Source organism: Phodopus roborovskii, unplaced genomic scaffold (genome assembly GCF_943737965.1).
Source record: "Phodopus roborovskii unplaced genomic scaffold, PHOROB, whole genome shotgun sequence".
Lineage (NCBI taxonomy): Eukaryota > Metazoa > Chordata > Mammalia > Rodentia > Cricetidae > Phodopus > Phodopus roborovskii.
Window position 1 is genome coordinate 1761945 of NW_026126407.1, and position 14468 is coordinate 1776412.

The 14468-nt window shown below is 49.3% G+C and overlaps 1 protein-coding gene across 1 annotated transcript in view; it reads left to right on the plus strand.

Moving 5' to 3' along the window:
* The first annotated feature begins 5038 nt into the window (after window positions 1-5038).
* The window catches only part of Asic2 (acid sensing ion channel subunit 2), a 269070-nt gene continuing 259640 nt past the window's right edge, over window positions 5039-14468 (plus strand). The window contains exon 1 of the mRNA XM_051179795.1: window positions 5039-6473. Coding sequence (XP_051035752.1) covers window positions 5763-6473 — 711 coding nt within the window. The 5' untranslated portion in view covers window positions 5039-5762. The remainder of the gene's footprint in view (window positions 6474-14468) is intronic.

Here is a 14468-nt window from a genome sequence, read left to right on the forward strand (position 1 = left end):
TTGTCTCTCATCCTGGTTGAAAGTGTGTCCAGTTTGGGCAGAAGTCATCCAACTCTCCATGAGTTGGTAGGATAAAATAAAAGTGAATGGAAAACATCAGTAGAAAGTAGATAGTTCTCACATCAATCCAGAGAGAACCTCACCAAAGCCCTCCCAACAAGCTGTCTTCAGGTCTAGTAAATAGTCTTTGTTACAATTACTGATTAGTAGTTTTTGTTAGTCCTTCCCTGTTCTTCTTATCCTAGACCCCCACTAAGGCAGAGACATCATCTGAGCAGATGCATTTCCAGTGCCAAAGACAACACCTGATCCTTCAGATGTTCAATATACAACCATTTCCATGATTACTTTTAGCAAATTACAACCAATGTATTTAAGACCATGCACTGGTGGATAGTTGGGCTCTATCCCAGTCACTGATGTCACATTACTTAGCTTGCCTGTGCCTCAGTTTCCTTCAGTACAGATGAGCTATAAGGATGGTTCTGTGAGAGTTATGATAGTAACAGATACATAGTGTTTAATCAGCATAGCTTCACCATCACCATTATCATAATCAACACCATCAGAGCTAGTCGCTGTACTTTACCTCAGTTTCCTCTTCTAACTTCAATTGCTTGCTCATTAAGATTGCATTTGGCCTTGACTTCTTTGGGTCTGTGATCTGTCTTACTCACTCTGTATATTGGTTACAGAAACTTATAAGCTGCCACAGGGTGTGTGTGTGTGTGTGTGTGTGTGTGTGTGTGTGTGTGTGTGTATGTATGTGTGTGTGTAAGAGAGGAAGCATTAAAATTATCCAAAAGAAAACATAACTAGAAAATTAAGTTATAGGCAAATACATCATATAATGTACTTAAGAGACACAATATCTTCACCTGCCTTGCTGTTTGAGGTTAGACACATGAGAGATTTTTAGCTATTAACATACCTGGCAAAGAGTTAAAGGAAAACTCTGATAATCAAATGGCCAGTTCTTCTTAGCTCCTTGTCACAGCCTGCTGTCCATTGTGGGTGGGTGAGCAGAATATGCAAAATAAGAAACTGGGGAAAGTAACACAAGTTAGAATGAGATGCCAGAGAAAGGCAACCATAAGACCACTGAAAACTCAGGAGGGGGAAAAAAGATGTGAAAAAGGAAATGCAATTACTCTGGTCAAGGGGTTTCACTGAACACAGCTTTTCAGGTAAAAAGTGAGGGCCATGTGAATATCGTACCTACATGGGTGTATTTTCAGAACCCTCTAGGAAGTGATCATACCAGTTCTTTCAGGAAGGAAACATGAGTGGTTCCAGATGTGAAGAGGTATTATTATAGAAGATCCCTTCGTTTTTCAGAGCTATATGGATATAGTACTCATTTCAAAATGGAGTGTGTGTGTGTGTGTGTGTGTGTGTGTGTGTGTGTTAATAGAGATTGAACCCAGGTCCATATACATGCTAGAGAAACACTCTATTGATAAGCTACACCACAACATTTCAAAGGGGATCTATCTAAGAGGATGAATGGAGGATGAGTCATCTCATCGGACCTGCATTTGGTCCTGCTTTTATCAGTGCCAAGCTTTTTTACAGAAAGCCCTATATCCCCAATTTCCTAGGTTTCTTCCACTGAAATAAAAGGTTTTCTATGTAGCTCCCATTTTCAGCTTTGTGGACTGCAGTGCTGTAGCCAAGCAGCTTCTGATCTTGTGCAGACTGCAGTGAAGCAGACATGGACCCTATGCTCTTCCTTCTGGAAGTCATAGGCTTCCATGAGTGATTGATAGGATTAAAAAAAAATCATCTGGAGAGTGCAAGGCAGAGACCATAGGAAGAGACCACCAAGAGGTTAGATATGCACACGCAGTGATAATGACAAAATATGAAAATTTCAAAGGATGGAGCCACAGTCACAGTGTCAGGCCGGCGGGTGAGGGGTTGTTAAATGAGTATACAAGATGAGCTATGGTCACAGAGAAGTGTTTCTCGGTCTCTTCACACCAGTGAAAGAAACTCCATTGCAACTGCTGGGCATTTGCTCAGGCCCTGTGACACTACAGGCACCGCCAGGGCTCCAGGATTCCACCTGCAGCGTGGGATAAGGCTGTGGAAGAGTAAGGTAAGGCACTGGTCCCAGACTGGGGAGAGCAAAAGAGGAGAGAAGTGGGAAAGAGGAGAAAGACAAGAAGGCAGGATCAGCGATAGGCACAATGGAGAAACTAAGAAAAAGAACAGGGATATAGGTTTGCAGTAGAGCCACAAACCCTTATACCCCATTGCCTATGCTAAAAGCAAAGCAAGACAATTCTGCAGTATTGTTCCAAAGGAAAGCACACTTAGTGTTTTGGTTTTTTTGTGAGTTCCAGAACAGCCAGAGCCACACACAGAAACTCAAAAACAAACCAAATTAAAATAAAGAAAAGGACCTCTAGGTGCGTGAATCTGTATGCTTGAGTGTGAGCATGGACACCTATACATATAGCATGTTGTATGCATGTATACCTGATGGTGGATGCATGAATTATGAGTAACATACAGTTGTGTTTATTTGTATATGGTATATATGTATACACACAGTGTACAATGTATATTGTCTGTATGTGCAAGATATATGGCATGCATATTTGTGTTCATGTTCCTATGTGTCACATGTATTTGTGCAGTTGTCTGAATCATGTAGGACTTGTGTATATGTATAGTGTGTGCCTATGTATGTGGACATGCATGTTGTGTGCATACTGTTTGGTGTGTGTGGCTATATGGATGAGCTGAAGTGAGGGCTCAGAGACCCTCTTCTCTGGAGCCTAGATACAAGAAGTTGCTCCATGGAAGGAAAGCTCCAAGGCCAATGGGGATAGAAAATCCACCTAGCCCTATTTGCCTCCTGCTTGGAAGACCACTGGTCATTTCACAGATCTGGCTGAATCACCACAAAAGTTGTCAATTCTTCTTTGTTTCCAAATATTTCCTCCCCTAGTCTTCTCACACCCAGGGTCCTTCACAAATTGCATCTGCTCTCAGAAATGTCTAGAAACCCTCTTATCCCATAGCAAGGAGGTCAGAGGGCTGCCTGTCAGTGTTGTTTAGAAAATATGTGTAGAGTCCTGTGTATCCTGAAAGCCCAGGCAGCCACAGGAGCAGGATCCCAGCCCTACCTCAAGGTCTTGAAAGAGGCCTGTTTTAGTTAGGGTCTCTATTGCTGCAACAAGGCACCATGACCAAAAAATCAAGTTGGGGAGGAGTTTTCAGCTTACACTTCCACATTACTGTTCCTTACCAAAGAAAGTCAGAACAGGAACTCAGCAGGGCAGGAACCTGGAGGCAGGAACTGATGCAGAGGCCATGAGGAATGCTGCTTACTGGCTTGCTTCACATGGCTTGCGCAGCCTGCTTTCTTATAGAACCCACGACCACCATCCCAGAGTGGCATCACTCACCATTGGCTGGGCCCTGACATTGACCACTAACTGAGAAAATGCCTTCTTATAGCTGGATCTCATGGAAGCATTTCCTCAGCAGGAATCATCCTTTTTGATGATTCTAGCTTGTGACAGATTGATACACAAAACCATCCAGGACAGACCTCTTGAAACAAGACTGAAAACAGCAAGATCCCAGTGGGACATCCAGCTAACCACTGCCCAGCTGTGCTGCCTTGGGCAAGCCCAGGTCTCTCTCATATCACTTAGGAAGTGAAGGCAGAAAGTTAAGGCAGAATGTTTAAAAGGCAGCATCAAAGGTTTCTAAGTGTCCAGGGGTTAGTGAAGGCTTGGGTGCTTCTGGGAGACAAAATGTGAAGCAATAATAGAACCTCTTGTCCAGGGAAGCCATCCCCTTCCCCACCCTTCCTTTCCCTCCACCCCTAGGGAAAGCTACTTTAGCCTGACTGAACACCTCCAGAGAAGGGGCTGTGGCATTTGAGAAGTTTCTAGAGGCAGAGGAGAGGGGCTGTCCCCTTGAGCCCATTCTGCTAGAAATCATAACCCAACAACTGGGCACATAGCCCTTTCTAAAAATTCATACACACGCAAATAAGAAACTACACTCATTCATACCTACCACCAAGGAGATGCATACGCAGAACACACAGCTCATCATAGGCACTTTTCCACGTATGACGCATCCCAGCAGCCTCAGTACTTCATCCACAGGCAGTTTCATGAATTCAAGAGTTTGGCACAAATGGCCGTTCACATATAAACAGTTCACATCCTACACAGCTCCTGCACGACACTGCACTCACACTTGCTCAAGTGCCCACGCTGCACAGTCCCTTCTCTCTCTAGCCCATCTCACATGCCCAGGCGTCCCTCACTTCTTTGCACAAGGCTGCACATAAACAATGTTTTTACTACTTTCAATCTCTTCCACAAGCCGGCACAACCGGCCACATTTGTGCTTCCCCTTCTTCCTCGCAACTCCAGAAAGAGGCTTCCCACTCGGTGTGCAGCGGCCATAGTGGCCAAGTATTAAAATGCAGCAAGGAGGAGCTGGGAGCGTCAGCACCGCCTCTCCAGGAGCGCACGGAGCTCGCTGCGGCCGCCGCCGCCCCGCCCGCCCCGAGCCGCGGGGCCAGCGAGCGCAGTAGCAGGTGCTCAGCGCCCAGCCGCGCCAGCCTCGCGCGGCTGCTGCCCAAGTTCGCCCGGGGCCTGAAGAGGGCCGGGCCACCGATAGAGGAGCGCAGCCGCCACCGCTGTCACTGCCGCCGCCATCGTGCACTTGGAGTCTTGAGAGGAGACCGGCCCACGGAGCAGCGAGCTCGATCAACAGTGAGTCCAGATTAGCCCCAGGAGATGTTGCCTGGGCTCCGCATTTCCCAGCTCCCGGCGCCCAGGGCGGAGAAGATGCAAGGAACAGCATAGCTGGGCTTTTTTATTTTTTTATTTTTATTTTTATTTTATTTTTTTTTTTTGGTGACGGTCCGCACGGAGGGAAGAAACGACAGTTCCCCGGGACCAGCAACCTTGGAAGGGCCCGGCGGCGAGTGGCTTTCCGCAGGACGTCCAGGGAAGACCCCAGCCCCAGAGGACAGTAGACACCTCGCGGGACTCAGGAACTGGACTTGGGAAAGCCTGGGAACATCTCAGCGGAAGGCAGCCCCAGCAGCCCTAAGAAAGAAGGGTCTGGAGGAAAGGGAAGGAGGAAGTCGCCACTCGGCGACCACTCACCCTAGTACACACCCACCCCACCCGCCGAGCCTGGAGCTGTGGAGCGCCTCTGGGGGCGCTCGTTCCTTGGCGCCTTCTCTCGCGTGTCCCAGCGCCGCGGAGCTAAGGACCAGACTGGTGGGGTTCCCGGGACTGTCCAAACCAGGCACGATGGTCCAGTGTCCCCTCTTTCGGGGTCAGCGTAAAAACTGGGGTTAGTCGGTGCAGGGGGAACTCAGTTCAGGGTCCCCCGAGGTCCAGAACGAGGGGAGCTCGGCGGGCGCAGCGTCCAGGGATTGGAAAGGCGACTCCCACTGGGGCCCCTCCGGAGGTAGTGCCCGGTGACTCGCATCCTCCTGGAAGACTTGGGACCAACAGAGCCTGGGAGGCGCTCGGGAGAGGCCAGAGCCAGGGCGGCGGGCCGAGGCTGGACTCAGTCCCGGGCGAGCGCCCGCGGAGGCGGCGGCGGCAACGCCGGGCGGGCATGCCGCGCCACCGGAGCTCTTGTCGGGCGCAGGCTTCCCTGGCGCAGGCTGCGCGCAGCTACTGCTACTCCCACTGCTGCTGCGGACTCCCATGGCGGCTCCGCCCGGTCGGGGCCGCCGCCGCTGTAGCCAACCTCGGGCTGAATGAATGAGCCGGAGCGGCGGAGCCCGGCTGCCCGCGACCGCGCTCACCGGCCCGGGACGCTTCCGTATGGCCCGCGAGCAGCCGGCGCCCGCGGCGGTGGCGGCGGCAGCCAGGCAGCCCGGGGGCGACCGGAGTGGCGATCGGGCACTGCAGGGGCCAGGGGTCGCCCGCAGGGGGCGGCCGTCACTGAGTCGCACTAAATTGCACGGGCTGCGGCACATGTGCGCGGGGCGCACGGCGGCGGGAGGCTCCTTCCAGCGGCGGGCGCTGTGGGTGCTGGCCTTCTGCACGTCCCTGGGTTTGCTGCTGTCCTGGTCTTCGAACCGCCTACTCTACTGGCTCAGCTTCCCGTCACACACTCGAGTGCACCGCGAGTGGAGCCGCCAGCTGCCGTTCCCCGCCGTTACCGTGTGCAACAACAACCCGCTGCGCTTTCCGCGCCTCTCCAAGGGGGACCTCTACTACGCGGGCCACTGGCTGGGGCTGCTGCTGCCCAACCGTACCGCGCGCCCGCTGGTCAGCGAGCTGCTGCGGGGCGACGAGCCGCGTCGCCAGTGGTTCCGCAAGCTGGCCGACTTCCGCCTCTTCCTGCCGCCCCGCCACTTCGAAGGTATCAGCGCAGCCTTCATGGACCGCCTGGGCCACCAGCTGGAGGACATGCTGCTCTCCTGCAAGTACCGGGGCGAACTCTGTGGCCCGCACAACTTCTCCTCAGTGAGTTGCCCTCTGCGCGAACCCGCCCTTTCTGACCCCGCGCTTCCCAGGAGTCCCGAGGCTCTTAGTTGGGCCCCTAGGGACTGGACACCAGGCCCCTGTGAGTGTCACCACTTCCTGACTGGGTGTCACCGCTCCTCGGTGCCCAGGCAGAGCCACTCCAGAGTGCTGAGTCTTCCGGTGGTGGGAAACTTGGGCTTAGCTCTGTCTAGCAAGTCACCTTAATACTGTTGGGTTTTCCTGGTACAGTTCCTTCCGGGGGTCAGCTCCCAAACTCCTCCCTCTTTTATCAATGGTCCCATCTTTGAATAGTGGTTCCATTCCCCCTAACCTCACCCGAGGTTCATGGGACTCAAAGCTACTGTTCTCTGCCTAGGTTTTAGAGTTTCTTAAATGGACGCTTGTTGTCTTTGAGGAGAACCAGTACAAAAGCCTTCAAAAATGGGCGGACAGGACAATCCTGTGGAGTTCTTCAGACAGCTTAAGACCCCAAGCAGCTTATGGTTTTGGAATTTCACACAAAATCCAGGAGGAAAATCCCAGAACGTTAGCGAACACCAAAGTTGTGGGCCCCCTTTGAGGCAGTGGCACCCTTCTGCTGATTTGGAAAAATGCTCTATGAGCCGGCACTCCCCCGCCCACCCTGCTCCTATAAGGTGTTAGTGTGGCTCTTCCTGGTTGGAGGAATACCCTGCAGGTGGGAAAGTTTGAGGAGCGGGTGGGGGTGGAGGGTGGTGTCATGAGCACAAGAGTAGCCGTGCTAGGGATCTGTAAACCATTTGCTGTGCTGCTCCCCCACACTGTGGGTCTGGAGAACACAGATGCCAGGCAGAAGGTAGCTGCCTTGTGCAGTCTGTCTCAGAAGGGCTCTGGTGCCAGGCCCCAGCGTGGTGCAAGCCTGTCCAGCGTTTTCTGTGTAAATGCCTCTCAGGTGGGCTCAGGCTTTCTTACCCATACAGGGAAGGTTGGTGTGCATTCGTGGGCCGTAATCTCAGAATGATGATTTTGCCGCTGGCAAAGCTTTTCCTGGGATGGCAGAGTTGCCACGGTTTCAACAGGTGTTGGTTTGATGCTGGTCCGCCAAGATCTCTGATTGGCTATGCTAGTGGTTCCTTGTCTGAGATGCCACTCTCGCCTCAGTCTTACTCTGTTGATTTTTGCCATCAGTGTAATTCTGAATTATCCCTTTCTAACACATTCCATGTTGGGGGCAGGGTGCTTTGCAGCTGCCCTTCAGACTGTCCCCCATCTGAGGCTGCCTGCCTTGGCAAGTGGGAAATGTTGTTAACATAAGCTTCTACAAGGCTTCTTTCGGAGCCTCAAGCATAGTCCACAGAGGCCAAAGAATTCAGGCAGCAACTCCTGTGGTCAGTTGTCTTCTTGGCTGACCACTGGTGAACAACCTCTAGTGCTAGACTGAAGTTCAAGGTTACATCTATATCAACACCAAGTTGCCTGACACACAGCCTCTTCAGTGCAATTCTGCATTGGATGATTGGTTTTCAAAGCAATTAAACTGCCATCTGATAGCCAGGATTCCTTTCCGCTATCACAGCAGACCTGAGCTAGCAATGCCTTTCGTTCCTATATTTAAAATGAGGAGTGAACTGTAAAGAGCAGTCTCATGCTGGAAGTCAGCAAGTTCAAAGTCTAACTTAGCATGAAGTCATGGGGAGACCTTCATCTCTGATCCTGGGCCTAGGTCCTACCAGAAAAATATGAGTAAGAATCTTGTCTCCTACCCTGGTCCCTACTCCCAAGTCCCATGTTTCCTAGGAGCCTAAGAGAGCCGAAGAGGAGCCATCCTAGATGGTTCACATAGATACAGTCTAACCTAATTCTGCATGCCGAGGACACACCACTCAGCTTCAGCCTCCACAGCAGGCATGGGCATGGGTTGTGTGGGGCAGGAGGTAAGGAGCTAAGGAGGACAACAGGGTCCTTCCTACTGGAGCATGTTTCTCCCTGTCAGGTTTTGCCTGCCACGCCCACTGCCCACCGAAGGAAGGAATGTCCTACTTCCATCCCCAAAGGCTTGTGCCCTAGGGACTCAAAGTGAGCCCTGGTGGATTGTGATTTTGGTTGTGGCCTGGGCATTTCTGGCCCTATAACAAGACATGCAGTGGGCTGCTTTTGTACCTGGACACTCCAGAATCTACTTCTGGAGAGTTGGTGACACTGAGCAGACCTATCAGACCATCAGAAAGGCTTTTCTCTAACAGCCTGCTCTGCAGAGAAGCCTTTGCCTTCCATCAGAGTGGTCCTGTAATGCAGAAGCTGGGAGCAGGAATTCTCAGGTCACATGGCTGATGTCTAGCTGCTCAAACCCTGAGCCTATCTTTGTGTGTATGTGAGAGACAGAGAGAAAGAAAGAGACATAGAGTCATTGGCTTGGAGCCTTTCCTGACCATCCCATTGAGCAAATAATAATAATAGCAACAACAACCAGGTTTCACCCTGTTTCACTGTGCCTGTTAAGTCTGTGCTTGCCTCCTCCTTCAGACAAGGGAAGGAATTGTCTAGTTTTATTGCTGTCTCCAGCTCCCAGCACAGAACCTAACACATAGTAGATGCCCAGGAGAGGCTTGGGGAATGAGTATCTTCATAAGGTATCTGCTGGATTGCCTGTGGTCTGGGGCCTAGGTTGACTTCCTCTAGCATTTCCTGTGGTGTGAGGAGCGGGCTGCTAAGCACTCACTAGGCACCCAGGATTTCCATGCTGTGAGATGACAGAGCAACAAGTGAAAGGTGAAGCTTGTGAAACTTTTAACGAGAGGCTTTCGGGGAATGTGCCAGCTGTCTCTAGTTAGTCCCGCGATCTGAAAAAGAACACTAAGAGAGAAAAATTTATTGCCCAGGGTTCATTCTCCAGGTCCACACTGGGCATGTTCACTGGTGGCTCTGGATTTGTTAAAGCTGGGCAAGGTTTCATCACTCAGCAGTCAGACAGAGCAGTGCCGGCTTCTGAAAGCCTGTGTTGTTGCCCTGGCATTAGTTGTGAACCTCGGCTCTGTACACTCTGGCTCCACTGTAGCTCCTGGCAGTGGAGACAGAAGTCTGGGTAGCAAGCAGAGCTGTGAGGCAGAGCTCTGATTACCCCAGGGGCTGAAAAGAGGAACAGATGAGCCAAAATGCAAGGGGAGGCTCTGCTTCAAGAACAAGGGGCCATTGCCCTCTCTGGAGAACAGCATGCTTCAGGCAGAAGTGTGGGGCAGACCTGGCCTTAGACTTTAGATCTGTCCCTTCCTAGCAGTGCTCCCTGGACGGACTCTTTGCTTCTGATTCTCCAGTAATAAGTTCTCCTTCTGAGAGCTGGGAGGGAGGCAGTGGTTCAGGAGACATTGTTACAATATAGAGAAGAAGCTAGGCACCATGTACTGGCACCTGATGGTAAGAGGTCCTAAGTATTATCACCATAATTATGGTATCTTACCATGGTTTCTTACCTGAGGGAGGTGGCCCTGCTCATTCTTAGCCTAGTCATTGAATCAACCACTACCTATTATGTGTCAACTCTGTGCCAAGGTCTTTACTAGATGTTGGAGGTACAAAGTTAAATAAGACTTGGTGAATTGTCATTCAGGAACTTGCAGAGATGCATGAAATGAACTAGAACCAAGAGCATACAGTATCCAGTGCAGACTGGGGACCTCTGATGGCTTCCTGGAGGAGGTGACATTTGAGATGCATCTTGGAGACTAAGTAGGAGTTCCAAGGGAGAGCAGAAGACAATAGAAAGCATGCACAAACAAGAGAGTAGAGTGGGAGCAGGAAGTAGTGAGACTGAACGGATGCCTTCTGGGCCCTGGGACAAGTTCATGGCAGCTGGGGGTGAGGTGGTGCTGAAAGGTCCCAAGGCAAGGGTATGATTGGCACCTGGGTGCCCAACTAAAGTTTTGAAATTTGTAGCAAAATTCTGTTGTATCTCACTTCTGACTGTTACGCTGTTGTACCTGCATCCCAGTACCTAGCTTCCACCCCCATTTCTAAGTCCACTGGGACTATTCCCATCTGTACCCACTCACACCTTATCCCCTTCTTCCCCTTCTCTGCAGAAGTTAACCTTTAGTTCAGTCTTGGATTATTCATATATGCTAAAAGCCAAGGAAACAACATTTAGGTTTTTTTTTTTTTGCACATTTTACCATATCAAGCCAACGGTCTGCTATGAGCCAGCAATCGAAAACAAGAAATGGTTTCAGTAACATATTGTTTGAAATCAGCAAATTCTGTTGAAATGATGCTAGGCCAGGCAGTCTAGTGGCTGTGAGGATAGATAGCTTTAGGGAGTCAAGAAAAAAAAATACTTTTGTCTTTATAGAAAGAGGAATAAATGAGCTACTCCATGTAAAGTGCTTAGACCAGTTTCTGGCATCAGGCAAGCATTCAATAAGTGGGAGCCGCTTCCATTTCTATTACTTACATGAGCATTTACAATGAAGGGCAAAGGCAGATAGCATCGGGCGCCTATGACAGGCCAGATCCTGGCTGGCTTGTTTCATGTCGTCTTTATAGTAACCCTGGACACTATATGATAATCCTATGTGCACCCTGAGAGGCTGCACAATGTGTTTAAAGTCAAGAGCCAGCGGGTAGTAAGGCCAAGTCAGACCCAAGTTGCCATGACTGCAGGAGCACACGCTCTCTCTGCAGCAGGATGAGAAGGGGACCGGGGACCTCCTGTAGGAAGACCAGTCCAGCCTCAAGTTGGCCCTGGCCAGCTGTGTGCCTTTGGCTTCAGGACTCTCTTCTGCAATAATAGGATATGAGCCAAATGGCCAGTGGGACTTAGCAGCAGAGTTCTCCATTCAAGTGAGCAGTCGGGGGAAAAGAGGGCTCAGATGCTGCAGATGGCTGGAGCTTCTCAGCCATCCATTTCTTTTCTTTGCAGAGCTGAAACAGCGATTATGGGAGAAACATAGACATTATTGAAGAGCTGGAGACAGGACGGTGATTAAATAGACATTTATACAAGGAACATGAAAAGACCTCTACCAGTTATTTGACTTCAGGGAAATTAGTTTAGGGAATCAAACATAAACTCTATCCAGGTCTGCAGATATCCAAATTGACCCACATCAGGCTAATTCTGATAGTGGCTATTTGGGGGCCACTGTGGCTGGTCAGGAAGGCATCAATCAGATGTCTTCCCAATTGAGAAAGGCTGGAGCAATAACCAGGCCATTTACTCTGCTTGTGCATAGCTTTGAACCCACTGATTTGCTTGGGTTGATACTTAGGTCCCATCAACCAGGGCTCAATAAATACTGTGTGCTAGACACTGACCTACCAAGATGACAATAAATCTAATATGTTCCTGGCAAAGAGATTAGCAAAGGTCATGATGCTTTATCCACATTGTTGGCTGTGAAAGGAAGTCCCTGCTATACCAAGAGTAGGACTGGGGTCTGCATGAGGCACTTATTCCATGACCCACATTCGCCTTTATCAGAATCCAATGAGCACTGTGGAACCCATTTCTCAGGTAAGGAAATTGAGGCTCAGAGGAATCACAGGTCACACAACTAGGAGGCAGACCAGTCAGATTTTAACCAGAGTGGCCCAGTTTCTAAAGCTGCCAGATCTCATGTGTTGATGAAGATAGACCTTCCTGGAAGGGGATGGCTCAGTTCTCAAAGTCTTCATTGGAAGCTCTTACTGATGGTTGGTGTGGACCACAGGAGTCAGGCTGGATTCTGTGACCTACACCCGTAAAGGGAGAGATGGTTCTGAAGAATGAAGGTCCAGTGTGAACTTGCCATCTTCCTGCTCCAGTAGCCACGCACAGCAGCCCCTTTGTGGGAGGGGCTGTGCTCCTCAGGATTAGGAAGCTTTCATGGTATCCCTGTCTGCTCTCAATGTCCCTTTTCATTCTTTCAAGGACAATGATAACTTGAAAAGCCTACATTTTGCCAAAGTGAGATCCCACTCAGGCTGAATTTAATAAGTAGATGACTCACTCATAATTAGGACATGAATTGTTGGTAAAACAAACATAGACCGAGGATGGGTTGGAAAAGTTAGCTCCCATGGGCACGTCAGAAGTCTCCCCGACACCATTGTTTACACTGTTAATTTGCTTATTAAATTGTTTCCTCGAATTCCCACACACACTTTCTACCCGACACTTTTACATTCATTGTTTTGTTTCAGTCTGGCTATGGACCAAAGAAGAGAGTATCCCTTTCTCCCTATTACAGATAAGGAAACTGAGGTACAGATAGGTCAGTACCTCACCCAGGACCATAGAAAAGAAATGCTGATGTCAGAGTCCCAAAGTTAGCATGCTTTGCCCTACATCATAGCCTTCCCTTCCGACCAAACAAGCCTGTATCTCTTATCTTCCCAATCTAGGGAGGAATATATAACACATATCCCATCTGGCTTTACTCTTGTAGTGATAGAGGATACCTAAGTCTCTCTTATGGAAAAAGAAAAAAATGTCTTGCCCAACATTTCACACATGGAATAGAAGAATAGGTAGAATTTGAATCCACTTTCCCTAAGGTACATTATAGATTGAGCTATTACATGGCAGGATTCCTAGAGCCTTTACCCAGACATTCTGATTCAATAGGTAGGAACAGGGCCTAGCAAGTATTTCTCACAAACTCCTCACGATGTGGACGGAGTAGTTAATGATCCACTGTTTGAGATGCAACCTTGTGAAGCTCCAGAAAGCTAAGGGGAAGCCACTGGTACAGCTCTCAGTCATGCCAGTTCCCTGGCTCTATCGGGACCAGCATTCTATTGTGAAGAAAAGGTGGAAGGTCTAGAGAAGAATACTGGGCTTGTTAGGAAACTCTGCTGCAGCCTCTGCTATAGCAAATCTGGGTCTACAGAGGCCTATGGGTCCAGCCAGAGAATCCACCAAACCCAAGTGCAAAGGTACCAGCATTGGTCTAGCAGAGGTTGCCCAAGCAATGCTGCCTCCCCTGCTGCTGTTGCACCTGCTACTGAGTTCCCTGGGGAGCTTGATAGACACTCCTCCCTAGACTCCTATTTTCCCTCCACTTCAGGATACAAGTCCCATAAAATTCAAGTCCCAAATGCCCTAAGCAATGGCCCCATGAAGTTGCCCGTGTCCTCCCTAGAGCCTGTGACTGTGTTACCTATACTGACTGGATGAAATAAGTATTTGACATGATATCATACTGGATTATCTGAGTGGATCCATTGTGATTGTAGGTCCTTGATCATAGGCAAGTGAGAAAAAGAAGGCTGTCTTGGTGGTGCAGGCCCATAATCCCAGATATCCGGGAGGCTGAAGTAGAAGGATTATAAATTTGAGGACTATTGGGCTATAAAATAAGTTCAAGTCCAGCCTGGGAAACTTAGTAAGAGCGTGTCTCTAAATAAAATGGAGAGAAAAAAAAAAAAAGATGGCTAAAGATAAGGTTTGTTGATAGCGTGCTAGAGTGCTTGCCTGGCATGTTCAAGCCTCTGGCTATGAGCTTTGGTACTGAGGTAGGAAAGTAATTGGGAGGGAAAGGAAGAGAAGGAGGGGAGGTAGGAAATCAGGGGAAAGGGACTGGGTAGTCGAAATGTGAGACTTAACCCCTGAAGCAGAGATTAGTCAAAGACAGAGATTTGAAGTGATGGTTTTGGAGACACAAGAGGTGGCCATGACAGCAACCCCTAAAAGCTGGAAAAGGCAAGAAAGAGAGGGTTTCTCTCTGAGACTCGAGGTGAAGCAGAGCCTTGTGGACACCTTGAGGGAAGCAGGTGAGACTCATAGCAGACGTTTCACCATCATGCTAAAAGATAATACATGTGTGGTGTTTGAAGTGACTACAATTTGTAGTGATTTGTTACAGAAAAATGAGAAACTTGTACCAGCCAAACTGGTTTCAGATGTGTACAACGTGTTCCAGTACAGGCCATCCATCATCCACAGTAGTGAGTCAGGCTGGGTAACTAAGGAGCAGGGTCTTCCTTAAAACAACAAAAGAAAAGAATTCGTAGCAAACACACATCTGTTTTCCAGAGCAGCAC